This window comes from Oncorhynchus mykiss, chromosome 3, assembly GCF_057628025.1.
Source record: "Oncorhynchus mykiss isolate SJ-2025 chromosome 3, ASM5762802v1, whole genome shotgun sequence".
Taxonomy (NCBI): Eukaryota; Metazoa; Chordata; class Actinopteri; order Salmoniformes; family Salmonidae; genus Oncorhynchus; species Oncorhynchus mykiss.
In genome coordinates this window covers 10,952,440-10,980,286 of record NC_143024.1, presented here as the reverse complement: position 1 = coordinate 10,980,286, position 27,847 = coordinate 10,952,440, and the positions used below count along the sequence as shown (strand labels likewise).

Below are 27,847 nucleotides of genomic sequence, written 5' to 3'. Positions count from 1 at the left end.
TAGGCAAACTATTAGAATGCAACATTTGTTTTTTTTTTGCGTAAAATGAAATTAAGCAAACTATTAGAATTTGACCAGGAAATCGCGCATCTTTAACTAATGGTAGACCTACAGTTGGAGTCTACGGATTATATTTGTATCGCCCATACTGGCATTCAGAGAAGCCCCGCCATCATTGAACGAAAACAACAAAACATGTCACTCAAACGTCAGTTTGATTTTAATAGGCTTAGTACTTTTAGAGCCCGCCTATTCCCCGCCCCTCTCATTTTAAGCTACATGGTCTGAAAATAATACCCTGAGAACAAGGTTTGACTTTAAACAGTTGCGTGGACACGTCGCTTTCACAGGATTTGCGGAGATCACATTGAGGGACAATCTATACTGAATATTGCTACTTGGGATTCTGGAGCAAAATGAGACGAAAATACAATTACAGCTGTTCATCTGATAGCGAACTTGATGACAATATAGAAGTGGAGAAGGACAGTGGTGACGAAAATGTGTATGTTGAAAATTCAGTTATGAAGAATAGGAAATATTTTTTTTAATGAGAAAATCAATTAATTTGTCATTCTGATATAAACCTAATGTGTATTTTTTTTTGTTTTTGTGGTAGTCTAATCTAAATCACGCATCTCTACACAGTGTATCTCTCTTGAAGCCTATCGTCACCAATATTTTATTGAAACTGAATGAAAATGACTTTGATTATTTCAGAAACCTTGACTCTCCGCATGACTTGATGTCACCCCCGAAAACCACTCAAACTCAAGCCAGAAAACGACGCAGAGGAGTGAGTATTACATTTCTCTTGCATAATTATACTCCATATATATTTCCATTATTAAGGTTCACCATCACCTTGATATGCTGTCGGAGACGCAAACATCTAATTACACCTCGCTCTCATCCACAGATTATTGAGAAACGGCGACGTGACCGAATCAACAACAGCCTGACTGATCTCAGAAGACTTGTGCCAAGTGCGTTTGAGAAGCAGGTAAGGCTACAGACAACTGTATATACCATACAGACCTATTGGATTCAGAGTATATTCATCTCAGTAGTCAACTTCCGCCTTTTCTACGTCTGTTGGTTAGGACTGTTATTTTACACGTAACACAATCTAATCGAATTTTTGTCACAGGGATCGTCAAAATTGGAAAAAGCTGAAATTTTGCAGATTACTGTAGATCATTTGAAGATGGTACATGCTGCCAGCGGACAAGGTGAGTCAATACCAAAACAATACAAAGATTTGATTTATGATGACAGCCTGTAAAAAACATGTTGTGATAGGGAAACTTCTAGAAAAACTTCTGCATATTTGTCGGGAACTAGGCATATCCTCCAAGCTCCAACACAGAATTAGAACCAAGTGTCTCCATGTCCTTTCGTTCCTCTAGTTGTGTAGTGCTCTGTATACTCCTGTGTGTTGTAGTTCCTGCTCCTGACCCTCTGCCTCCCTCTCCTGGTAGGGTATTTTGAAGCCCACGCCCTGGCCAAGGACTACCGCAGCCTGGGCTTCAGGGAGTGTCTGTCAGAGACGGCCCGCTACCTAAGCATCATGGAGGGCTGGAACAGTGTCGACCCACTCCGCGTACGCCTGGTCTCTCACCTCAACAACTACGCCTCTCAGAGAGACATCCACACTGGATTGACTGGACACCCTGGACAACTAGCCTGGGGCTCCGCTTTGAGGACATCCTCCGCCCACCTGCCACACCCCCTCTTACCACTCCCCCAGGGACGGACACTAGCCCCCCACAGTACCAGCAGCCCACCCTCCTCCTGCTCCATCTCCTCCTCCTCCTCCTCCTCCTCCATGTCATCCCCCTGTTCAACTGAAACCTCAGTGACCTCCAGACTCAGCGTGACGGCCCCCTCAGAGGCACTCAGGGTGCCCCCCAATGACAATCTACCCCTGGGGCTGGCCCTGTCAGTCTCAGCCTCCAAGCTCTCCCAACCACCACCCCTCCTCTCCTCCCTGTCTGCCTTCTCCTTCACTACTTTTCCCCTAGTGTCCCCGGCAGCCCTCAATTCATCAGGCTCCTCCACAGCCCTGAGAAATCAGCCTTACAGGCCCTGGGGGACAGAGATCGGGGCCTTCTGAACTCTTGTGATCATCAGGACCGGAAGGCAACAACTTAGATCCCCGCCAACCTGCCTCCCCCCAATCTGCCTCCCTCCAACCTGCCTCCCCCCAATCTGCCTCCCTCCAACCTGCCTCCCGCCAACCTGCCTCCCGCCAACCTGCCTCCCGCCAACCTGCCTCCCCCCAACACGCCTCCCGCCAACACTCCACAAACCCAGCAGGAGTACCTGGCTGTCTCATCTGTTTTTCCCCTCTGGCAATGAGGGGGATGGGGTAGGCTAATGCCACCTCCCTTGGTCAGTACTGCTGTATAAAGGAACATAGATAACATAGTGTTCTATCCTATATGTTTTTATCATGAATAATTCATGTTAAATGTTGTTGTGAGCCCAGATATGGCCTCCAAGGTAAGAAAGGACTGACTATTGTTTCATGACCACAAAACTGATTTCATTTGGTTTATTATCAGAGTGCACTAAGAGAAGGATTTTGGGGTATTTGTAGGTCAAATATAATATTGTAAAAATAGAACTCCTGCAGCTTTGAAAGGGAACAAATACACCTACAATGTATCATAAATAGAGTTACACATGACCTGGATCTGCTAATACTTTAGTTATGGCTATATGGGATTGTCGAACATGCTTTATATAGAAAGCAACTTTGAAAAAATGTAGTTTTGTAATATTTTTGTACCAATAAACTGAGTTAAGGAGATGCGTGTTTTTTTTTTAAATCAATGCTCAGGATTCATGTGTTGTTCCTATGAACTGTTGTGGGGTTTAGAGTATGTTGTCCACTTCCCACATCACTTCAAATAAACTCAAATCATTTATCGGTTTCAACTGTGTCACGGCTGGCTGGGTGTGTAGCGAGGAATCAGGCGCAGAGAGCAGCGAGGTCCAGGGGAAAAGTGCACTTTAATACGGCACCAAAATGAAATGCCCAACACGCAGGGAGAAAACACTGACCAACCCAAACCAACGGGTAACAAGGTCCAGAGCACTAACAACACCAACGTGAACATCAAAATAATCCCGCACAACAAAGGGGCGGGTTCCATACGCTAAATAGGGAAGACAATCAAGCACACATAAAATAGGAACGGGTGTAACGAATGAGACAAAACTAACCGAACAGAAAAAGCGATCGGTGGCGGCTAGTAGCCCGGTGACGACGACCGCCGAGCACCACCCGTACAGGCGGGGGAGCCAACTTCGACGGGAGTCGTGACAAACTGCCTTTTTTTCTTGGTTTTTGGTGAATGAAGGAGTTGCATACAGATGTTGGCTCTTCATTTGATCACTCTTCTGTTGCTGAGCATTGTCCTACACAGCAGGAAATTCAAACTTGTAGTGTATTTGAGTTTTATAACGACTTCTAAAGTGTAATTCCGACATTGACATTTCAGACTTGATTTGCCTTGCAGAAAAAGGTATCAACCCCTACAAAAATGTCCATTAATTATAATGCACATAATTCACTTTTTCTGTTGCTGCAGGATTATTTTACTATTGTAACAAACTGGCTCAAATTAAGATCCTACATCTGTATGTACTATATGTTTTATATATGAGCAAAGTGGTAGCTAACAGTAATATAGCAGAGAATCTGACTGACTGACTAGCTGGCTGACTGACTGGCTGGCTGGTTGTAATCTCTCATAGACAGACGCAAGATTTTGGTTCTGGGTTGACGAGATTAGGGTTGGTCGAGATACAGTCTCCAAAACGTAGTTTTAGTGCCATTGTTGCCTCCATGAATACCCAGGAAGTGATTAAAAGGAAATCCTTGAGGAAATCATCGATGCCCCTTGACGCCACTCATATGGACTGGCCTGATATGACCTCACTAATATAGTCTGGTCTGACCCCACTAATATGGTCTGGTGTGGCCAAGATTGAGGTATAGATGGCAGCTGGATGACACTTTTGACTAGGGCTCATGGGGTTCTGGTCAAAAGTAGTGTACAGTAGGGAATAGGGTGCCATTTGGGACTCATTCACTCGATGTGCCCTTTAAGTTCCTGCTGTGGTAGTATGCAATGTATCCACTAGAGACCATTGGATAGCAGTAGAAAACTAGTGATGGAGACTTGCTGCAGCCAAATCATTAGTGTTAGGTTTATAGCATCCCAGCGGAAAGAAAAAACACAGCTCTAAAACTGAAACTTTTCAGGAAATGAAAAAAGAGCCATATTCTACTATTTATGAACATACAATCACAAAACTTCAAAAGCTATTTTGAAATGTATTTTATTGGACCTGGAGTCATGAACTGTTCAGCGTACATAAAGGACAATCATGTTAGTAACAGTAACCATTCAGGTCCCTCAAGATGTTTATCCCCTCCCCTGTTCTTTACAATCTGTTACTCAGTCAGACAAACTTTGTTGGATGAAAATCTGGAGTTTTTCTGTGAAAAATGTCATTCAATATGGTGTTCAATGGCTCCATCTGCTGGCTCAATGGACCTCACTGCTTTACAATAGAATAGAACAGGACAGAACAGAACAGAACAAAACAGGACAGAACAGAATACAATAGAACAGAACAGAACAGAATAGAAATTAATAGAACAGAATAGAACATAACAGAATAGAACAGAATAGAACAGAACAAAATAGAATAGAACAGAATTTAATAGAATTTGCAGGGTGGAGATAAAATACCCCAGTATGAGTCACAATACCCATAAAAACTAGCGGTCAATCAAGGAAATGGTTCCAATAATTTCCCAACTATTCATTTTTCCCATAGAGGATTTTAGAAACACTTAAAATAAGAGTTGTGGTTTGTGTAGGCTTACCCTGGCGTGATTTTTGTTAACTGTAAATCTCTCTAGGACAAGGTGACTGTTATCAATAAATTTGCCTGTATTTACCACCCCAAAAAATGAAATGCTAATTAGTGGCTAATGTGTCTATCATAAACTACACATGCCATGATGATCTGGACGGGACTGCTGAAACGAAGCAAAGGTAAGAATCTCTGGATTAGCTATCTAATGTTAGCTAAATGTAGTAATGAATAGATTAATACATTGGAAAACTGTATTTAAATTGACAAATCTGTGAACTGTCTTGTGCACGTTTTAAATTGACACAATACCTGTTAGCAAAGATGTCAGCTACAGATGACGTGCAGGATTTGTAGTCTTGCATGATACCGAGTCAAGGACCAAAAGCTGAAGCTGGAGACTCATATCTCCCTCTCACTAACTTTAAGCACCAGCTGTCAGAGCAGCTCACAGATCACTGCACCTGTACATAGCCCATCTGTAAATAGACCATCCAACTACCTCATCCCCATACTGTATTTATTCATTTATCTTGCTCCTTTGCACCCCAGTATCTCTACTTGCTCATTCATCTACTGCACATCTACCATTCCAGTGTTTAATTTCTATATTGTAATTACTTCGCCACTATGGCCTATTTATTGCCTTACCTCCCTTATCCTACCTCATTTGCACAGACTGTATATATACTTTTCTACTGTATGATTGAGTGTATGTTTGTTTTACTCCATGTGTAACTCTGTGTCGTTGTATGTGTCGAACTGCTTTGCTTTATCTTGGCCAGGTTGCAGTTACAAATGAGAACTTGTTCTCAACCAGTCTACCTGGTTAAATCAAGGTGAAATAAAAATGTAAATAAGAAAAAGGCTCCTCAACAGCTTCCACCCTCAAGCCATAAGACTGCTGAACAATTAATAAAATCACCCGCCCCAGGACTTTCCTGAACTGCACTGTTGGTTAAGGGCTTGTAAGTAAAGCATTTCACGGTAAAGTCTACACTTGTTGTATTCGGTGCATGTGACAAATAAAGTTTGATTTGATGCTAATTAGCATTTTAGAATCTGAGAGTAAATAGAGCAGAATATATTGATAAAAGTCACCTTGTCCGTGAGAGATTGACATGGTTATCAAAACGCCACACCAGGGGAAGTCTACACGATACACAGACCTTATTTTAAGTGTTTCTAAAATCCACTATGGGAAAAATGAATGGTGGAAAAACATTTGGAACCATTTCCCTGTTTGACCTCTAGGTTTCATGGGTATTTTGACACCTCCACCTTGGGGCTTCTCTGTCCAGTGTCTGTGTTCTTTTGCCCATCTTAATCTTTTATTGTCTTAGATATGGCTTTTTTTTTGCAACTCTGCATAGAAGGCAAGCACCCCGGAGTCGCCTCTTCACTGTTGACGTTGAAACTGGTGTTTTGCGGGTACTATTTAATGAAGCTGACAGTTGAAGACTTGTGAGGTGTCTGTTTCTCATACTAGACACTCTAATGTACTTGTCCTCTTGCTCAGTTGTGCACCGGGGCCTCCCACTCTTTCTATTCTGGTTAGAGACAGTTTGTGCTGTTCTGTGAAGGGAGTAGTACACAGCGTTGTACGAGATCTTCAGTTTCTTGGCAATTTCTCGCATGGAATCGCCTTAATTTCTCAGAACAAGAATAGAATTTCAGAAGAAAGGTCTTTGTTTCTGGCCATTTTGGTGATGCTCCAGACACTCAAATGATGATGCTCCAGACACTCAGCTAGTCTAAAGAATGCCAGTTTTATTGATTCTTTAATCACAACAACAGTTTTCAGCTGTGCTAACATAATTGCAAAAGGGTTTTCTAATGATTAGCCTTGGATTAGCTAACACAACGTGCCATTGGAACACATGAGTGATGGTTGCTGATAATGGGCCTCTGTACGCCTATGTAACAGTATAACTTCAGACCGTCCCCTCGCCCATACCCGGGCACGAACCAGGGAACTTCTGCACACATCAACAACAGTCACCCTCGAAGCATCGTTACCCATCGCTCCACAAAAGCCGCAGTCCTTGCAGAGCAACTACTTCAAGGTCTCAGAGCAAGTGACGTCACCGATTGAAAGGCTATTTAGCGCGAACACCGCTAACTAGCTAGCCATTTCACATCCGTTACACCTATGTAGATATTACGTAACATTTTCTGCAGTTTCCAGCTACAATAGTAATTTACAACGTTAACAATGTCTACACTGTATTTCTGATCAATTTTATGTTATTTTAATGTGCAAAAAAATGTGCTTTTCTTTCACAAACAAGGACATTTCTAAGTGACCCCAAACTTTTGAACGGTAGTGTAAATATTGAAATAAATAAAAACGTGGAAAATATATTTAAAAAAAAAAATGTTTTTATGAATATCTCTAGCAATAATGGAATAAACAAACTGTGTATTACATACCCACAGCAGAACAGATGAGAATATATTATTTTATAAATGTGTATGTTTTTTTCTCTCCAATTCCTATTATTGAGCAAATCCCACTTTCAAAAAGCACCCATTGCTTCAAGGGCCGCTGGCTGCTGATAGGCTTTCTTGACTTTACATTCATTTTTGCCAACACATCCTTGTTGTCTTTAATCTCTGTTTTACCAGCTAAACAGCTGCTCTTAGCGAAAAGGTTTTTGAGTTACCATTCTAGCTAATTGGCTATGTTAGGGTTTACACGTTCTCTTCCAATTAGGCTATCATGTGTTGAGGTCAAAACTATCTACCAAATCTATTCATTTGAAAATGTTGATTACTTCTCCTTGACATTATCATTCACAAGATGATAAGACAAGATACAGTACATTATGTTTTTAGATATATTTTTTGCTAACACGTGATTGGGGTTCCTTGGTCTCCGGTTTGCCTGGCAGGGGGTCCCTGGGTAAGAAAAGGTTGAAGACCCCTGTCAAAGACAGTGCAGTCTGAGTCCCTGCCCGAAAATAATTTATCCCCCGCCCCTCATCCTCTCTGTTGCCATGGAAGCACCAGATATAGCACTTGATTGGCTTGCATGGGTAAGCACGTGCTTAGATGAGGCTTCAAATTTGACAACTTGCCCAAATGTAATTATTGCAGAGTCGAAGCAGTGTGCGTTAAGGTGGTTTGTGGTGTTGATTAGCTCAAATTTACAACATGGTCGAGGCATTCGTTGGAACTTGGAAGATGACTTCCAGTGAGAATTTTGATGAATATATGAAGGCAATAGGTGAAGTCTTAACTTATTAAATAAAGCAGTTTTTTTTTTTAAATGAAAGACAATGTTGCATGTCGATCTAGAACCTCACTAAAGTTGATTAGATAAATATCCGTTTGTTTCACAGGTGTGGGTTTTGCTACTCGGCAGATGGGGAATATGGCGAAGCCCAATTTGCTGTTCAGCATCGACGACGGTGTAATATCAATGAAATCCCAGAGCACTTTCAAAACCACAGAGGCCAAGTTTAAATTGAATGAGGAATTCGACGAGATGACTGCAGATGACAGGAAAACCAAGGTGGGTGCAGGCACCACACCATAGACATAGACGGTTGTTACAGTAGTGTGGATTCCAATTGATAAAATAAACAAATTACTTTTTATAAACTTTTTAAAATGTATGGAGTTGTGCCCTCCTGACACTACTCTATTTCCAGACTCTGATGACCTTTGAGAACGGAAAACTGGTGCAGAAACAAACTTGGGACGGCAAGACAACCACGCTCGAGCGGGAGTTGCAAGATGGAAAATTGATTGCGGTAAGGGTTAATGTCTTGCTTGCGATTCCCTTTTCTGCTTGGTTTGACATAAAATATGCGTGTTTCATAAGCTTATTTTGGAATATGTCCATGCTTGATATTGCAATTTTGTTCAATGTTGCATGTGATCATCATTATGCAATACACGTTGTCATCTTGCAAATTGGGTTCTCCCGGGGTTACCAACAAGGATGGCACGCGTCTTTACGCGCGAACGTGTTCAAAATGTCCTTTATAGTTTTGGCTGGGAAGCGTGGCTTGATAAGCACTTGCAGTCATGTGCAACACGCTACTGAATTATTTTAAACTAAAGGATTAATTGGTAATCGAGTGCTAATAAACCCAATGATTTACATAAACCCGGGATTGCTGCTGCATGTGGCATTGCCATTGCGAGGCTTTGCTGCCACCAGTCCGCCATAGGAATTCATGGGATGCATGTTTTTGGGGTGAGGGGGTTGTAGTGTGGACAGTAACATCAGTTTCCTTAAAGTAATTTTATAATGCATTTAGCTCACAATGTGAAAGTGCCTGTTATAGAATAAATTAATAAAGATTCCAACATGTATTTTATGATTGAATATTACGGTGGCTGCACAGTGGTGTCAATAGTGCCCCCGGTCAGTCATCCAGGGTTTATAAGTCGTATTAAACCTGTTAACTTATCTACGCTCTGTTCATTGGTCAACATGGTCAGTTCCCGTTTATATTTGACGTTTTAACTCCTACCCGGTCACATTTAGCTTACGTGATAACTTCCTTCAGTTTTAAAGGAAGTTAACGTGGTTTGGCTCATTCAGACTGCAGTTTTAAGTGGAACTACGACAACTAACTGATGCACTCAGGCTGATGTGGGGGTTTGTTCATCACTGAATGTGTCATTGCATTTAGTGTTCTCGGTTCTGACACTTGTTGTCATTGCGTGACCTAAAGCGTGTACTGCTCTCGTTTCCAGAAATGTGTCATGGATGATGTGGTGGCGCTGAGGACCTACGAGAAAGAGGTGTGATTCCAGTCTGCTGAATTGAAGACCCCCACCAGCAAAAACATACATGTTTTTGATATCTGTTCAGTACCTACCATGTTAAATTCACTGACTCAATTGGTACCAAAATCCCATGAAGCTTTCAATAAAGTCAATTGTTCTTGCTTTGTGAAAAGTGGTGTTTCCTTCATTGCAATATGTAGGCCAGTTTGGAGGCTAAGGCCTATTCATCAAACTTAATCCATGTGGATTACAAACTGGCAAATCTCTGGTCTATCCTGAGTACTTCGGTTGTAGGTGGCGCTAACATTCAATACATTTCAGTGTCAATTTTTCTCCAATAAATTGATGTTCGCTTTAGTGTAGCGTACACAAAGCAAGTGTTCACGGCAAAATACACTGATTTCACACTGTGCCTATTTTGAGAACTGGTGACCAAGTAGCAATGTCCAAAACTGACCATTTGTCTACACAATACGATGCAAAAAATACCACGACTGACTAGTGGGGGGGATTATTCTTTATTGTGACACTGGGCTATCACCACTCCTAAACCACTGAGGAATATTAAGTATTGTCTGAGCAGTGGCATGGTAACTAAACCCAGGATGCCTTCATAGTAGCATGCTGCTGCTAACTAGCTATTACTGAACATTGAAATCTGAGAATTTCTTTGCCCATTTAGGACTGTTCTGTGCGGGGAACTTTTCAGCACCATTCAGGTGCTTCTGAATATGACTACTGGGACCAGTGGTCATCCCAGTGGCGCTGTTGCTGCTATGACTGCATCTCCGTTTGTTCCAAGTGTCTCTAGGATAGGTCCTACTCAAGTGTTCCAAATGCCACCCTGTTAGCTTTATAGTGCACTAATTTTCACAAGCCTTAAGGGCCCTTGTCAAAATTCATAAATGCAAATGAACTTACAGGACACTTGCTGAATCCTAAATCCATTCATGGGTGGGAAAATTCACAAGCTTACCCAGGCTGGGTGCCAAAACTAAAAAATGCTCAAACTACAAGTACAGGTGCCAAGTTGACCATTTAAAAAAATATCATCAGCTTACATTCTACATAGTAGTCCAAATGAGTTCATTGTCAACAGGTCCCAAAAATATCAAATCCAATAAGAATGCACAATGCCAGAGGGAGTACTATCCAGCCCTCTTCATAGCCTTCCAGCACCCATTAGACACGACCCCTGACCCCTTATGCTGCATTCGTAACGAAGTGGGAATATACCACATACGACTGGGGGAAAATCCATTAGAACGGACTTCCAACTGGTAATTACTAGTGGGAAACTATCATCCTGAGCTCCCACTTCTCCCACATGCTGACCTCTGTTAGATTATGGTTTATGTAGCTTGTTGGCCATTAGTCAATCGGCATTCCTCAACGAGTTCAAAGCACGTGAATGCATCCAACTGGTATTCATGGCTTCACAACTGGTAACATCCCACCTGGTTAGGAACGCAGCATTAACAGTCTCTTGTTCATGAACGGAGTAAGTTCTGAGTATTAAAGTTGTAATATTGCTGTTGCTGCTTAATGGAGCTAGACTGATGAAGGAATGACAAGCACCTTTTTGTATCTGGCTCTTTGGGTTGAGATGCCTTAAACCTAAAACTGTAATGCATCCCAAATGGCTCCCTATTCCCTACATAGTGCACTACTTTTTACCTGGGCTTTACCTTTTCTGCATCACATGTCTCCTTATTCCCTGCATAGTGCACTACTTTTGACCAGAGCCCTATGCACTATAAAGGGAATCGGGTGTCACTTGGGATGCAGACCTTGAGAGAAGACCAACTGTCTTCTGCTTCATGGTCAGATTTTTCACACATGATATCATGTGCTTTTTGAAACTAAGTGTTGATTTGTCATGATAGTGTCACTACAGTTGCAAGTTAGTTCGTTACACACACACACACACACGATGGTTCAGTCAACACATCCGGGAGTGTTTCTTGAAAACCAAGGCCAAACTATTCCTCGAACATTGTGTTTGCCAAATGTATCAAGTATGCACATAACTATTGGATCAAAAAGCTCACACTGCCCTGCACACACTTTGAAACCAGCAGGGTTACAACTGAGGAGTGTCACGGGGTCCCTTGGTATGCTGTTGTTAGTCAAACACAAAAGGACAATCTATATGGAATGTGATGTCCTAGGGTACGTTCCAAATGGCACCCTATTTACTATATAGTGTACTACTTTTGACCACAGCCCTATGGGCCCCCCTATGGGCCCTAGTCATAAGTAGTGCACTATGACGGGAATAGGGTGCCATTTGAGGCAGATGTAGTATCAGAGTGGCTGGGGGGGTTTAGGGAGGTTTAGAGGGGAGGCCAAATCCCAGTTTAAGGTCTATGTTGTGACCTTTCATCTGTAACAGGCTTATTGTTGTGGATGCAAAGACTTCATCACAAATGGCAGCCAATTCCCTATATAGTGCACTACTTTTGACTAGGGTCCATAAGGGGGCCCATAGGGCTGTGGTCAAAAGAAATGCACTAAATATGGAATGGGGTGCCATTTAGGACACAGGCACAGACTTCCAGTCCAAGCAAGTGCACCTAATTCCTTTAATTAGGGCTTTCTGGGGCAGTAGGTTGCGGCCAAATTCTCCGAAAGATTTGGGGGTTTTAGTGAATGATTATGACCATGGGTGGTGCTCCTGCAGCAATCTGTCCTGATTAATGAAAAGCTGATCTAGCCAAGTTGAATAAGACCAAGGACACACACGCACACGTACGCACACGCACTCTCACACACACACACACACACACACACACACACACATTTGCACACACTCCTCTGACTTTTTTGTTACTCTTTTGCTCCATTTTCCCTTTTCTTCTCCTTACTCTATCCCCTGTCCACCCCTACTCAACTTACCAGTCCCCTGTCCACCCCTACTCAACTTACCAGTCCCCTGTCCACCCCTACTCAACTTACCAGTCCCCTGTCCACCCCTACGCAACTTACCAGTCCCCTGTCCACCCCTACTCAACTTACCAGTCCCCTGTCCACCCCTACTCAACTTACCAGTCCCCTGTCCACCCCTACTCAACTTACCAGTCCCCTGTCCACCCCTACTCAACTTACCAGTCCCCTGTCCACCCCTACGCAACTTACCAGTCCCCTGTCCACCCCTACGCAACTTACCAGTCCCCTGTCCACCCCTACGCAACTTACCAGTCCCCTGTCCACCCCTACTCAACTTACCAGTCCCCTGTCCACCCCTACTCAACTTACCAGTCCCCTGTCCACCCCTACTCAACTTACCAGTCCCCTGTCCACCCCTACTCAACTTACCAGACCCCTGTCCACCCCTACTCAACTTACCAGTCCCCTGTATCATGAGAACACATTCAGGGACTTTCTATTACGATCTGATCTCCCAAAGAACGTCGGAACCCTGGGTGTCCGATTTGTTACGGCTGAATAACCACATTGTTGTTTAGGTTAAGCTGACTTAGGGCAGTTCTTTGAAAATGGCCTTGTGCCTCAGATGTTTCTTTAGACTCTGTGGTAGTGGGTCCTTTGAACAGATTTATTTTGTTTTGAGGCATCAAAGAACCGATTGGCAAGTTCTTGGAAATGAGTTGGCTAAGGAATTCTGAGATGAAGGCTGTAATGTAATTGAACATATTAACTGTTTGCTTGCTGTAAAACGTTAAGAAAAGCAGCAGTAGCGGTGGACATAGAGGGCATATCAGATGCATCCAATTTCACAATTCTCAAAGTGCAAAAAAAAACACAGAGTGGTTAAATAGCCTACTATTGCTATATAAAATATACAGACAGTGGGAGATTTGCAGGACGAGGTTGTGCACACTGCACCTCCAGTCATCCATTGAAGGTGTGAGATGTAAGTCATTTCAAGGATATACCAGGCCTTAATGGAACAAAGACCTCCTCTCTCTCTCTGGTCATTCTTTGGAAATGATCTGAAAACAGGATAGGTGAAAATAATATGGCTATTAGTGATGGGTTTGGAACTAAAGACCATAGTCGAATTCATTGTGATTGGAGTGAAGAACAGTCAATAATACTATCTGGTACAGAAGGCTAGTCAGTGTATTTCCAATGCTCTGCGTCGTTCACTATAAGGGTAGCAGTGCTGCGCCCTAGTGGTATGTAGAAGTGCACGGTGTTCATTTCGGCCAGGCTGGGAATAGGATGACGAAACTATTTATTTTATGAGATTTTGCTGTGAGTGATTGTTTTATCATCGATATTGTTTACCTCTTTGAATGCAGCTTACTCGCAAAATATTTGCAAATATTATCACAGTAATTATGTTATTCCAGAAATCGTATATTTTCTTCACGGAAATGGAAACATCCTTCCGGATGTGACGTCGGCGTTAAACATGGCTGATGTGGAGAACACAAACAGACAAGTCGATAAGAAAAACATGTCTTTTAATATTAGAGAGAAGCTAGATATCGACGAAAATATGCCAAAATTACGTCATCAAGACACTTCGGAAAGTGGAAAGGGCACTGTCGAAACACGTACAACCTCGGAGTACTGTGAAAAGTTGCAGGGGTGGATGTGGCAGTACTACACGGCATATGTGAACTGGCAAAGTTGGCTGGCAGTGTCTGCTTCTCCGTATTTTGCACCGCAACCAATGCAACCACTCACTGCACCCGTCTGGCCAGCGGATTTCCCTAATTTTGATGCCCAGAACTGGTACAATAATCCATTTGGACTCCCCTTATCGACGTATCCAACCGCCATCCCCGCGGCTGGGATTCCGCCTGGGGAAACGGCTGGGAGTGGTGCTGTGTCCACTTCAGTACCAGCGAACCAACAACCACAACAGAACGGCAATGCACAACGGCCAGGTAGATATCAGAGACACAGGTGTTGTTATTATTGTATTTGTTAAATGTGTCTAATATTATAACGTTAGTTATATAGCTAAATAACTGTTTGAGATACAACAACATGACAACAGGCCTGTTACAGTGATGAATTATGAAAATAGTGCCCTCTGTGGTCTGCTAAAGTAAACACCATAGGCACATCTGCTAAAGACCCCCAACCTAGGCATATTAACATTTTTGAAACAAGGAATTTCCTCTTGAAGGACAATAACGTCATCAATGAATGTGTTGGCGACGTCTGTGGCTCATTTGGTAGAGCACGGTGCTTGCAACACCAGGGTTGTGGGTTTGATCCCCATGGGAGACCAGTACAGAAAATCAATATGAAAATTTATTTACTCACGACTTTAAGATGCTCTGGATAAAAGCATCTGCTAAATCGGTGGTTCCCATATCTATGGGGAGGCCCATAGATATTGTTGTAATTTTTTTGGTCACTCAGATATCACATGAATTCACATTAGACATGGTAAAATGTATAGAATTCCAAGAAAATGTCCTTTAAAACTGCAGCATTTTCTTTGCACCACATGACAAAATTTGTAGAATTGCAGGAAATAAGCTTTAAACCTGCAAAATTCTCTCCACCAACCGAGTGTGAACAGTGTGTGTCCTGAACATTGCCTGTGCCCATAGAAATAGACATGGTGCGTGCACCTGGGATGTTCCCCAACGCTGGAAGGGGGGCCCCGAAAGGAAAGAGTTTGGTGACCCCTGGCGTCTGCTAAATGACTAAAATGTAAATGTTTTGTTTGTGTTTGCAGGTCGAGAATACAGTATTCCCTCTCCTCTTCAAAGGTTCATGGCTGAAATGGTGGATTTCTTCATTCTGTTCTTCATCAAAGCAACTATTATTCTCAGCATCATGCATCTGAGTGGGATGAAGTGAGTTTAGTTTAATACAAATGTTTCTGTTCTTTTATTCCCTATAGTGCATTCCTTTAGACCAGAGCACTATGGGGCCCCCCTCTATGGGGCCCCCCTCTATGGGCCCCCCTCTATGGGCCCCCCTCTATGGGCCCCCCTCTATGGGCCCCCCTCTATTGGCACCCCCTCTATGGGCCTCCCTCTATGGGGCCCCCCTCTATGGGTCCCCCTCTATTGGCCCCCCTCTATGGGGCCCCCCTCTATTGGGCCCCCCTCTATTGGGCCCCCCTCTATTGGGCCCCCCTCTATTGCCCCCCCTCTATTGGTCCCCCTCTATGGGGTCCCCCTCTATGGGGTCCCCCTCTATTGGGCCCCCCTCTATTGGGCCCCTGATCAAAAGTGGTGCACTACAGGGAATAGTATTTTATTGAAACATCCTAGGAATTGATTTGTTTCGCACTCCATAGGTGATGGTGAAGATTAGTCCAATGCATGCATAACTACTGTGAAAATATAGTCATGATTGAAGAATCATGCATAACTGCTGTATATAGTCATGATTGAAGAATCATTTGTAGCATGCATAACTACTGTATAGAACGTGTTCTCAGTCAACTTACCTGGTAAAATAACGGATAAATAAATCAAATGTAGTCATGATTGAAGAATCATTTGTATTTTTGTTTCAGGGACATTTCCAAGTTTGCCATGCATTTCATTGTGGAGGAAATAGATGAAGACACGTCCATGGAAGAACTCCAGAAGATGATGCTGGTCGCCCTGGTCTACCGGATATTAGTCTGTTTCTATGAGGTCAGGTGACACATCAAACTGCTACTGTGAACAGAAATCACATACAATGTTTTGATTTTCTGCTTAAATGTCTCTGGGCTGTGAAATGACCCTTGACTGTTTTTGTCCTGACGTTGCAGTGGGATGATGTTTCTGTTTTTGTCCTGACGTTGCAGTGGGGTGATGTTTCTGTCTTTGTCCTGACGTTGCAGTGTGATGATGTTTCTGTCTTTGTCCTGACGTTGCAGTGGGATGATGTTTCTGTGTTTGTCCTGACGTTGCAGTGTGATGATGTTTCTGTCTTTGTCCTGACGTTGCAGTGGGATGATGTTTCTGTGTTTGTCCTGACGTTGCAGTGTGATGATGTTTCTGTCTTTGTCCTGACGTTGCAGTGGGATGATGTTTCTGTCTTTGTCCTGACGTTGCAGTGGGATGATGTTTCTGTCTTTGTCCTGACGTTGCAGTGGGATGATGTTTCTGTGTTTGTCCTGACGTTGCAGTGGGATGATGTTTCTGTCTTTGTCCTGATGTTGCAGTGGGATGATGTTTCTGTCTTTGTCCTGACGTTGCAGTGGGATGATGTTTCTGTCTTTGTCCTGACGTTGCAGTGTGATGATGTTTCTGTGTTTGTCCTGACGTTGCAGTGTGATGATGTTTCTGTCTTTGTCCTGACGTTGCAGTGTGATGATGTTTCTGTGTTTGTCCTGACGTTGCAGTGGGATGATGTTTCTGTGTTTGTCCTGACGTTGCAGTGGGATGATGTTTCTGTGTTTGTCCTGACGTTGCAGTGTGATGATGTTTCTGTGTTTGTCCTGACGTTGCAGTGTGATGATGTTTCTGTGTTTGTCCTGACGTTGCAGTGTGATGATGTTTCTGTCTTTGTCCTGACGTTGCAGTGTGATGATGTTTCTGTCTTTGTCCTGACGTTGCAGTGTGATGATGTTTCTGTGTTTGTCCTGACGTTGCAGTGTGATGATGTTTCTGTGTTTGTCCTGACGTTGCAGTGGGATGATGTTTCTGTCTTTGTCCTGACGTTGCAGTGTGATGATGTTTCTGTCTTTGTCCTGACGTTGCAGTGGGATGATGTTTCTGTCTTTGTCCTGACGTTGCAGTGTGATGATGTTTCTGTCTTTGTCCTGACGTTGCAGTGTGATGATGTTTCTGTGTTTGTCCTGACGTTGCAGTGGGATGATGTTTCTGTCTTTGTCCTGACGTTGCAGTGGGATGATGTTTCTGTCTTTGTCCTGACGTTGCAGTGTGATGATGTTTCTGTGTTTGTCCTGACGTTGCAGTGGGATGATGTTTCTGTCTTTGTCCTGACGTTGCAGTGGGATGATGTTTCTGTGTTTGTCCTGACGTTGCAGTGGGATGATGTTTCTGTGTTTGTCCTGACGTTGCAGTGGGATGATGTTTCTGTCTTTGTCCTGACGTTGCAGTGTGATGATGTTTCTGTGTTTGTCCTGACGTTGCAGTGGGAGGATGTTTCTGTCTTTGTCCTGACGTTGCAGTGGGATGATGTTTCTGTGTTTGTCCTGACGTTGCAGTGTGATGATGTTTCTGTGTTTGTCCTGACGTTGCAGTGTGATGATGTTTCTGTGTTTGTCCTGACGTTGCAGTGTGATGATGTTTCTGTGTTTGTCCTGACGTTGCAGTGTGATGATGTTTCTGTGTTTGTCCTGACGTTGCAGTGTGATGATGTTTCTGTGTTTGTCCTGATGTTGCAGTGGGATGATGTTTCTGTGTTTGTCCTGACGTTGCAGTGTGATGTTTCTGTCTTTGTCCTGACGTTGCAGAGGGATGATGTTTCTGTCTTTGTCCTGACGTTGCAGTGGGATGATGTTTCTGTCTTTGTCCTGACGTTGCAGTGGGATGATGTTTCTGTGTTTGTCCTGACGTTGCAGTGTGATGATGTTTCTGTCTTTGTCCTGACGTTGCAGTGGGATGATGTTTCTGTGTTTGTCCTGACGTTGCAGTGTGATGATGTTTCTGTCTTTGTCCTGACGTTGCAGAGGGATGATGTTTCTGTGTTTGTCCTGACGTTGCAGTGGGATGATGTTTCTGTGTTTGTCCTGACGTTGCAGTGTGATGATGTTTCTGTGTTTGTCCTGACGTTGCAGTGTGATGATGTTTCGGTCTTTGTTCTGACGTTGCAGTGTGATGATGTTTCTGTGTTTGTCCTGACGTTGCAGTGTGATGATGTTTCTGTGTTTGTCCTGACGTTGCAGTGTGATGATGTTTCTGTGTTTGTCCTGACGTTGCAGAGGGATGATGTTTCTGTGTTTGTCCTGACGTTGCAGTGGGATGATGTTTCTGTCTTTGTCCTGACGTTGCAGAGGGATGATGTTTCTGTCTTTGTCCTGACGTTGCAGTGTGATGATGTTTCTGTGTTTGTCCTGACGTTGCAGTGTGATGATGTTTCTGTGTTTGTCCTGACGTTGCAGTGTGATGATGTTTCTGTGTTTGTCCTGACGTTGCAGTGTGATGATGTTTCTGTCTTTGTCCTGACGTTGCAGAGGGATGATGTTTCTGTCTTTGTCCTGACGTTGCAGTGTGATGATGTTTCTGTGTTTGTCCTGACGTTGCAGTGTGATGATGTTTCTGTGTTTGTCCTGACGTTGCAGTGGGATGATGTTTCTGTGTTTGTCCTGACGTTGCAGTGGGATGATGTTTCTGTGTTTGTCCTGACGTTGCAGTGTGATGATGTTTCTGTGTTTGTCCTGACGTTGCAGTGTGATGATGTTTCTGTGTTTGTCCTGACGTTGCAGTGTGATGATGTTTCTGTGTTTGTCCTGACGTTGCAGTGTGATGATGTTTCTGTGTTTGTCCTGACGTTGCAGTGTGATGATGTTTCTGTGTTTGTCCTGATGTTGCAGTGGGATGATGTTTCTGTGTTTGTCCTGACGTTGCAGTGTGATGATGTTTCTGTGTTTGTCCTGACGTTGCAGTGGGATGATGTTTCTGTGTTTGTCCTGACGTTGCAGAGGGATGATGTTTCTGTCTTTGTCCTGACGTTGCAGTGGGATGATGTTTCTGTGTTTGTCCTGACGTTGCAGTGTGATGATGTTTCTGTGTTTGTCCTGACGTTGCAGTGGGATGATGTTTCTGTGTTTGTCCTGACGTTGCAGTGTGATGATGTTTCTGTGTTTGTCCTGACGTTGCAGAGGGATGATGTTTCTGTGTTTGTCCTGACGTTGCAGTGGGATGATGTTTCTGTCTTTGTCCTGACGTTGCAGTGTGATGATGTTTCTGTGTTTGTCCTGACGTTGCAGAGGGATGATGTTTCTGTCTTTGTCCTGACGTTGCAGTGTGATGATGTTTCTGTGTTTGTCCTGACGTTGCAGTGTGATGATGTTTCTGTGTTTGTCCTGACGTTGCAGTGGGAGGATGTTTCTGTCTTTGTCCTGACGTTGCAGTGGGATGATGTTTCTGTGTTTGTCCTGACGTTGCAGTGTGATGATGTTTCTGTGTTTGTCCTGACGTTGCAGTGTGATGATGTTTCTGTGTTTGTCCTGACGTTGCAGTGTGATGATGTTTCTGTGTTTGTCCTGACGTTGCAGTGTGATGATGTTTCTGTGTTTGTCCTGACGTTGCAGTGTGATGATGTTTCTGTGTTTGTCCTGATGTTGCAGTGGGATGATGTTTCTGTGTTTGTCCTGACGTTGCAGTGTGATGATGTTTCTGTCTTTGTCCTGACGTTGCAGAGGGATGATGTTTCTGTCTTTGTCCTGACGTTGCAGTGGGATGATGTTTCTGTCTTTGTCCTGACGTTGCAGTGGGATGATGTTTCTGTGTTTGTCCTGACGTTGCAGTGTGATGATGTTTCTGTCTTTGTCCTGACGTTGCAGTGGGATGATGTTTCTGTGTTTGTCCTGACGTTGCAGTGTGATGATGTTTCTGTCTTTGTCCTGACGTTGCAGAGGGATGATGTTTCTGTGTTTGTCCTGACGTTGCAGTGGGATGATGTTTCTGTGTTTGTCCTGACGTTGCAGTGTGATGATGTTTCTGTGTTTGTCCTGACGTTGCAGAGGGATGATGTTTCTGTGTTTGTCCTGACGTTGCAGTGGGATGATGTTTCTGTCTTTGTCCTGACGTTGCAGAGGGATGATGTTTCTGTCTTTGTCCTGACGTTGCAGTGTGATGATGTTTCTGTGTTTGTCCTGACGTTGCAGTGTGATGATGTTTCTGTGTTTGTCCTGACGTTGCAGTGTGATGATGTTTCTGTGTTTGTCCTGACGTTGCAGTGTGATGATGTTTCTGTCTTTGTCCTGACGTTGCAGAGGGATGATGTTTCTGTCTTTGTCCTGACGTTGCAGTGTGATGATGTTTCTGTGTTTGTCCTGACGTTGCAGTGTGATGATGTTTCTGTGTTTGTCCTGACGTTGCAGTGGGATGATGTTTCTGTGTTTGTCCTGACGTTGCAGTGGGATGATGTTTCTGTGTTTGTCCTGACGTTGCAGTGTGATGATGTTTCTGTGTTTGTCCTGACGTTGCAGTGTGATGATGTTTCTGTGTTTGTCCTGACGTTGCAGTGTGATGATGTTTCTGTGTTTGTCCTGACGTTGCAGTGTGATGATGTTTCTGTGTTTGTCCTGACGTTGCAGTGTGATGATGTTTCTGTGTTTGTCCTGACGTTGCAGTGTGATGATGTTTCTGTGTTTGTCCTGATGTTGCAGTGGGATGATGTTTCTGTGTTTGTCCTGACGTTGCAGTGTGATGATGTTTCTGTGTTTGTCCTGACGTTGCAGTGGGATGATGTTTCTGTGTTTGTCCTGACGTTGCAGAGGGATGATGTTTCTGTCTTTGTCCTGACGTTGCAGTGGGATGATGTTTCTGTGTTTGTCCTGACGTTGCAGTGTGATGATGTTTCTGTGTTTGTCCTGACGTTGCAGTGGGATGATGTTTCTGTGTTTGTCCTGACGTTGCAGTGTGATGATGTTTCTGTGTTTGTCCTGACGTTGCAGAGGGATGATGTTTCTGTGTTTGTCCTGACGTTGCAGTGGGATGATGTTTCTGTCTTTGTCCTGACGTTGCAGTGTGATGATGTTTCTGTGTTTGTCCTGACGTTGCAGAGGGATGATGTTTCTGTCTTTGTCCTGACGTTGCAGTGTGATGATGTTTCTGTGTTTGTCCTGACGTTGCAGTGTGATGATGTTTCTGTGTTTGTCCTGACGTTGCAGTGGGAGGATGTTTCTGTCTTTGTCCTGACGTTGCAGTGGGATGATGTTTCTGTGTTTGTCCTGACGTTGCAGTGTGATGATGTTTCTGTGTTTGTCCTGACGTTGCAGTGTGATGATGTTTCTGTGTTTGTCCTGACGTTGCAGTGTGATGATGTTTCTGTGTTTGTCCTGACGTTGCAGTGTGATGATGTTTCTGTGTTTGTCCTGACGTTGCAGTGTGATGATGTTTCTGTGTTTGTCCTGATGTTGCAGTGGGATGATGTTTCTGTGTTTGTCCTGACGTTGCAGTGTGATGATGTTTCTGTCTTTGTCCTGACGTTGCAGAGGGATGATGTTTCTGTCTTTGTCCTGACGTTGCAGTGGGATGATGTTTCTGTCTTTGTCCTGACGTTGCAGTGGGATGATGTTTCTGTGTTTGTCCTGACGTTGCAGTGTGATGATGTTTCTGTCTTTGTCCTGACGTTGCAGTGGGATGATGTTTCTGTGTTTGTCCTGACGTTGCAGTGTGATGATGTTTCTGTCTTTGTCCTGACGTTGCAGAGGGATGATGTTTCTGTGTTTGTCCTGACGTTGCAGTGGGATGATGTTTCTGTGTTTGTCCTGACGTTGCAGTGGGATGATGTTTCTGTGTTTGTCCTGACGTTGCAGTGTGATGATGTTTCGGTCTTTGTTCTGACGTTGCAGTGTGATGATGTTTCTGTGTTTGTCCTGACGTTGCAGTGTGATGATGTTTCTGTGTTTGTCCTGACGTTGCAGTGTGATGATGTTTCTGTGTTTGTCCTGACGTTGCAGAGGGATGATGTTTCTGTGTTTGTCCTGACGTTGCAGTGGGATGATGTTTCTGTCTTTGTCCTGACGTTGCAGAGGGATGATGTTTCTGTCTTTGTCCTGACGTTGCAGTGTGATGATGTTTCTGTGTTTGTCCTGACGTTGCAGTGTGATGATGTTTCTGTGTTTGTCCTGACGTTGCAGTGTGATGATGTTTCTGTGTTTGTCCTGACGTTGCAGTGTGATGATGTTTCTGTCTTTGTCCTGACGTTGCAGAGGGATGATGTTTCTGTCTTTGTCCTGACGTTGCAGAGGGATGATGTTTCTGTGTTTGTCCTGACGTTGCAGTGGGATGATGTTTCTGTCTTTGTCCTGACGTTGCAGTGTGATGTTTCTGTGTTTGTCCTGACGTTGCAGAGGGATGATGTTTCTGTCTTTGTCCTGACGTTGCAGTGTGATGATGTTTCTGTGTTTGTCCTGACTTTGCAGTGTGATGATGTTTCTGTGTTTGTCCTGACGTTGCAGTGGGAGGATGTTTCTGTCTTTGTCCTGACGTTGCAGTGGGATGATGTTTCTGTGTTTGTCCTGACGTTGCAGTGTGATGATGTTTCTGTGTTTGTCCTGACGTTGCAGTGTGATGATGTTTCTGTGTTTGTCCTGACGTTGCAGTGTGATGATGTTTCTGTGTTTGTCCTGACGTTGCAGTGTGATGATGTTTCTGTGTTTGTCCTGACGTTGCAGTGTGATGATGTTTCTGTGTTTGTCCTGATGTTGCAGTGGGATGATGTTTCTGTGTTTGTCCTGACGTTGCAGTGTGATGATGTTTCTGTCTTTGTCCTGACGTTGCAGAGGGATGATGTTTCTGTCTTTGTCCTGACGTTGCAGTGGGATGATGTTTCTGTCTTTGTCCTGACGTTGCAGTGGGATGATGTTTCTGTGTTTGTCCTGACGTTGCAGTGTGATGATGTTTCTGTCTTTGTCCTGACGTTGCAGTGGGATGATGTTTCTGTGTTTGTCCTGACGTTGCAGTGTGATGATGTTTCTGTCTTTGTCCTGACGTTGCAGAGGGATGATGTTTCTGTGTTTGTCCTGACGTTGCAGTGGGATGATGTTTCTGTGTTTGTCCTGACGTTGCAGTGGGATGATGTTTCTGTGTTTGTCCTGACGTTGCAGTGTGATGATGTTTCGGTCTTTGTCCTGACGTTGCAGTGTGATGATGTTTCTGTGTTTGTCCTGACGTTGCAGTGTGATGATGTTTCTGTGTTTGTCCTGACGTTGCAGTGTGATGATGTTTCTGTGTTTGTCCTGACTTTGCAGAGGGATGATGTTTCTGTGTTTGTCCTGACGTTGCAGTGGGATGATGTTTCTGTCTTTGTCCTGACGTTGCAGAGGGATGATGTTTCTGTCTTTGTCCTGACGTTGCAGTGTGATGATGTTTCTGTGTTTGTCCTGACGTTGCAGTGTGATGATGTTTCTGTGTTTGTCCTGACGTTGCAGTGTGATGATGTTTCTGTGTTTGTCCTGACGTTGCAGTGTGATGATGTTTCTGTCTTTGTCCTGACGTTGCAGAGGGATGATGTTTCTGTCTTTGTCCTGACGTTGCAGTGTGATGATGTTTCTGTGTTTGTCCTGACGTTGCAGTGTGATGATGTTTCTGTGTTTGTCCTGACGTTGCAGTGGGATGATGTTTCTGTGTTTGTCCTGACGTTGCAGTGTGATGATGTTTCTGTGTTTGTCCTGACGTTGCAGTGTGATGATGTTTCTGTGTTTGTCCTGACGTTGCAGTGTGATGATGTTTCTGTGTTTGTCCTGACGTTGCAGTGTGATGATGTTTCTGTGTTTGTCCTGACGTTGCAGTGTGATGATGTTTCTGTGTTTGTCCTGATGTTGCAGTGGGATGATGTTTCTGTGTTTGTCCTGACGTTGCAGTGTGATGATGTTTCTGTGTTTGTCCTGACGTTGCAGTGGGATGATGTTTCTGTGTTTGTCCTGACGTTGCAGAGGGATGATGTTTCTGTCTTTGTCCTGACGTTGCAGTGGGATGATGTTTCTGTGTTTGTCCTGACGTTGCAGTGTGATGATGTTTCTGTGTTTGTCCTGACGTTGCAGTGGGATGATGTTTCTGTGTTTGTCCTGACGTTGCAGTGTGATGATGTTTCTGTGTTTGTCCTGACGTTGCAGAGGGATGATGTTTCTGTGTTTGTCCTGACGTTGCAGTGGGATGATGTTTCTGTGTTTGTCCTGACGTTGCAGTGGGATGATGTTTCTGTCTTTGTCCTGACGTTGCAGTGTGATGATGTTTCTGTGTTTGTCCTGACGTTGCAGTGTGATGATGTTTCTGTCTTTGTCCTGACGTTGCAGTGTGATGATGTTTCTGTGTTTGTCCTGACGTTGCAGAGGGATGATGTTTAAGTCTTTAATATGGATTTGGTGTATTTTAGCATGTTTCTCCTCTCTGTCTGCCAATACAAGTTCCCTCTGTTGACAGTACGGTTTTATTGATTGTCTCCTGTCAGATTGTGTGTATCTGGGGAGCAGGGGGCGCCACTCCAGGGAAGTTTCTCATTGGTCTCAGAGTGATCAGCTGTGATTCCTCCATCCTGGTTCAGCCCAACCGGGTCCTCGTGGTGCCTGCCACCAACGTCACTCTCTCTGCGTAAGTAGTGGATCACACCAACACCAACCCTCTCATCCATCCACGTGTTGTGAAATAATAAACCAGCTCATGTGGTTATTTGACACTTGATTTTTGAAGTGGTGATGAGGTGAAACATGACAATCTGGCCATTAGATGAAGTCCCTTGATGTTCTGCTCGTCTGTTGTTTCTATCATCTCTGTGACTTTCACACGTACTGTCCCTGTGTCCTTTTTCAGATCGACAGTCCGAGCCATGAACAAAAACTTCTCCATTGCCTTCTTGTTCCCAGCCTTCATCACGGTCTTCTTCTTCCAACACAACAGGACTGTGTATGACATGGTGGCTGGCACTATCGTTGTCAAGCGCACCGGAGCCAGATGACCATTCTGATTGGTTAAGGCCAAGCTAAAGCCTGGCTGGGACCTGGCTACTATTTTATTTAAAGAGGTACATGCTGCTCTCAACCCTGCAGTACAGAGGAGGCTGGTGAGGGGAGGACGTCTCATAATAATGGCTGGAGTGGAGTGAATGGAATGGTATCAAACACATGGAAACCGTACATTCCCTTCCATCCGTTACAGTGAGTCCGTCCTCCGGTTGAAAGTGACACCACTACTCCAGCACTAAGGCAGCCTGGTGTCACTAGTCTGGGGAGACAACTGAACTGGGAACCACTCTGCAAAAAACGATGACGGGAGGCGAAAGCTCTGCATGAGCCTGAAGACAGGAAACACACTATGACATCATCAGTATCTAGGTCCCTCTGCACAGCTCTCGTTTGTGACGTCAGAGTTTTTAGAACCATCTCTTGTTTCTCAACTACTGTTCTCTGGTTGTTTTTCAGAGGAGGTATACGTTCTACCCTTTTACATTTGTGCAATGGTAGTATGCAAATTAGCACCCGATCAGTTAGGAAGCACTGAGGAATCAACTTTTTTCAGGAAAATGTATTACATGTTTTAATTTAATTGCCTTTGCTTTTCAAAATGAATTAAATGAAAATGTAGTCTCTAGGATGAGGAAGTGGAAGACGAGAGAATAGTTATTTAGTAGTTTTAACCTATCAGCATATTGATGCAGTTTTATAATTTGGCTTATTTTAAGATATTGCTTGGTAACAATCCAACACTCCTAGAATCACAACATGCTAATGGTTTGGTTGACATTGCCCTCGCGTCTATGGGTGGATTATTGTCTAATCATTATCTGGTTACAACTAGACACTTCTTTGGTTGTCATTAGACTATAAAATAGCTTTATTTTGGATCTGTTAACATAACAGAACACCTGGGCTGATTCAGTGTAGGTTTTCACGTGTATTATCTCAATGCTCAAGAGGAGATTTATTTAACTAGGCAAGTCAGTTAAAGAACAAATTCTTATTTACAATGACAGCCTACCCCTAACACGGAAGAAGCTGGGCCAATTGCATGCCGCCCTTATGGGACTCCCAATCATGGCCGGCTGTGATACAGCCTGGAATCGAACCAGTGTCTGTAGGGATGCCTCTAGCACTGAGATGCAGTGCCTTAGACCGCTGCGCCACTCAGGAGCCCCATATGGTTGTGTTTCAGTTGATATACTATCTGATCTAACATGGAAAAACACATTTGTTTCTTAGGACTGTATTTATGTTTGGAACTTCAGTCGTAATTGAATCGCTCTCTAAATTATTCCTTAAACTTTGTAACATGAGATACTTTACCAAATACCAGAAAGCTGGAGTGAGTGGCACGTTGTTCTCCATCACAGCATTAATCAATTTTACCACAGCCTGCATTAATGAACTCAGCAAGTATTAAGGGGTATATTCATGATTGGTCTAATCTTGTTGTCTAAATGTACCCATGAACAACCAAACTTGTCACCATATCCAATTTAGCCACGGAGATTAAAACATTTTGAGTGCTTCAAGCGGACAGTATTATGATTGTGTCTGTCAGTAAATGCTACTACCATATGAGGTGCCAATAGGGTTTCAATTCTGGTCATTTCCCCAAAATACCCAGGTTTTCCAGAAATCCCAGTTTGAAGATTCCTGAATTCTGAAGCAAGAAATCCGGAATCCTTTAGCCAGAATATCTGGAAAAAAATGTGAATACCTGAGTATGGAGTCCAGATGTAGTATCACTTTTTCAGAATTAGATGTCAGCTAACTATGATTCTAATTTCTGTTTGTTGTTTAAAGTCCAAAGTGACAGGCTCGCCTGTCTTCCTAACATGGTACCTTTCCTTGCTTGTCATTTTAATATATTTGCCTTGATTATAGAATATAAGTACTACAGTATTTCTATACATTTGTTAAAGGACAGTAACAGTATAAAGAAAATGGCCCGGTATAAAATGTAAGTAATTCAAAAACACTCTTAATTCAGTTGCTAGGCTACATCTAATACCATGGGATGATAGGACAGTATTGATGTATTTTATTTGTGATTTTATACATTAATTTATGAAATATGATAGTGTACTAATTCATTTTATTTTAGTAAATGAGCTTGGTGTATTAGTTGGAGTTGTCAGCACATTTCGGGGTTGAATTTGCACTTTTTATGGATTTGAATTCACATGAATAAAACTTTATTGATCATTATTTTTACAGAGAATGGGTTTCAAATTTCATGGACCAGTCATGGCAACTGTTAGAGTTGCGTCAATTCGAATCTGGTATCAGGATAAATATGACAATGAGTCACCGATTGTATACTATGTATTTTTTATTAGCTAAGCAATAAGTGGTAAATGCAATTTTCGTATATACGGGCTCTCTGTCCCACCTCGCAGGGCAAGCAGAGAACTGACAAGATGTATGTAAACAGTATTCTTTATACTGTGATAGACAGTTCCAACCCGTCTGTTGGCCTATCACAGTAGAGGCTGGGCGTGGTTTAAACTTGCTCAGCCTATTGCAGGCGCTCATGCGGGTCCCCGCCTCTTGGCGCTTCTGTTGATAGATGTAAGTGTTGCTGTGAAGAACATCCAGGCTCTCATGCTCCATACCGTTATCTCGCACCTGGCTCCTGTTATCTAACAAAAGACCGCTTGTTCTGCAACCCCAAGC

General features: G+C 43.5%; 3 protein-coding genes across 4 annotated transcripts; all 3 read left to right on the top strand.

The window, feature by feature from the left end:
* The first annotated feature begins 300 nt into the window (after positions 1 to 300).
* LOC149984340 (hairy/enhancer-of-split related with YRPW motif protein 1-like) lies at positions 301 to 2,940 on the top strand. The gene is made up of 5 exons (XM_090230667.1): positions 301 to 505; positions 721 to 796; positions 920 to 1,003; positions 1,151 to 1,232; positions 1,482 to 2,940. The coding sequence occupies exons 1-5, from the start codon at positions 417 to 419 to the stop codon at positions 2,114 to 2,116; spliced, it is 966 nt and encodes a 321-aa protein (XP_090086793.1). The 5' UTR covers positions 301 to 416; the 3' UTR covers positions 2,117 to 2,940.
* Positions 2,941 to 4,955: 2,015 nt separating this feature from the next.
* Positions 4,956 to 9,814, top strand: LOC149984339 (fatty acid-binding protein, adipocyte-like). 2 transcript variants are annotated; one of them, XM_090220470.1, is made up of 4 exons: positions 4,956 to 5,078; positions 8,241 to 8,413; positions 8,553 to 8,654; positions 9,610 to 9,814. In XM_090220470.1, exons 1-4 carry the CDS (start codon positions 5,042 to 5,044, stop codon positions 9,661 to 9,663), a joined length of 366 nt encoding a protein of 121 aa, XP_090076596.1. In that variant the 5' UTR covers positions 4,956 to 5,041; the 3' UTR covers positions 9,664 to 9,814. The 2 variants fall into 2 exon arrangements, with proteins under 2 accessions (XP_090076596.1, XP_021440549.1); XM_021584874.3 differs by lacking the exon at positions 4,956 to 5,078 and adding an exon at positions 7,916 to 8,125.
* Positions 9,815 to 13,785: 3,971 nt separating this feature from the next.
* Positions 13,786 to 27,379, top strand: LOC110505553 (protein FAM8A1). Its single transcript, XM_021584852.3, has 5 exons — positions 13,786 to 14,501; positions 15,308 to 15,428; positions 16,100 to 16,223; positions 24,664 to 24,803; positions 25,023 to 27,379. The coding sequence occupies exons 1-5, from the start codon at positions 14,021 to 14,023 to the stop codon at positions 25,165 to 25,167; spliced, it is 1,011 nt and encodes a 336-aa protein (XP_021440527.2). The 5' UTR covers positions 13,786 to 14,020; the 3' UTR covers positions 25,168 to 27,379.
* The last annotated feature ends 468 nt before the right edge of the window (positions 27,380 to 27,847 follow it).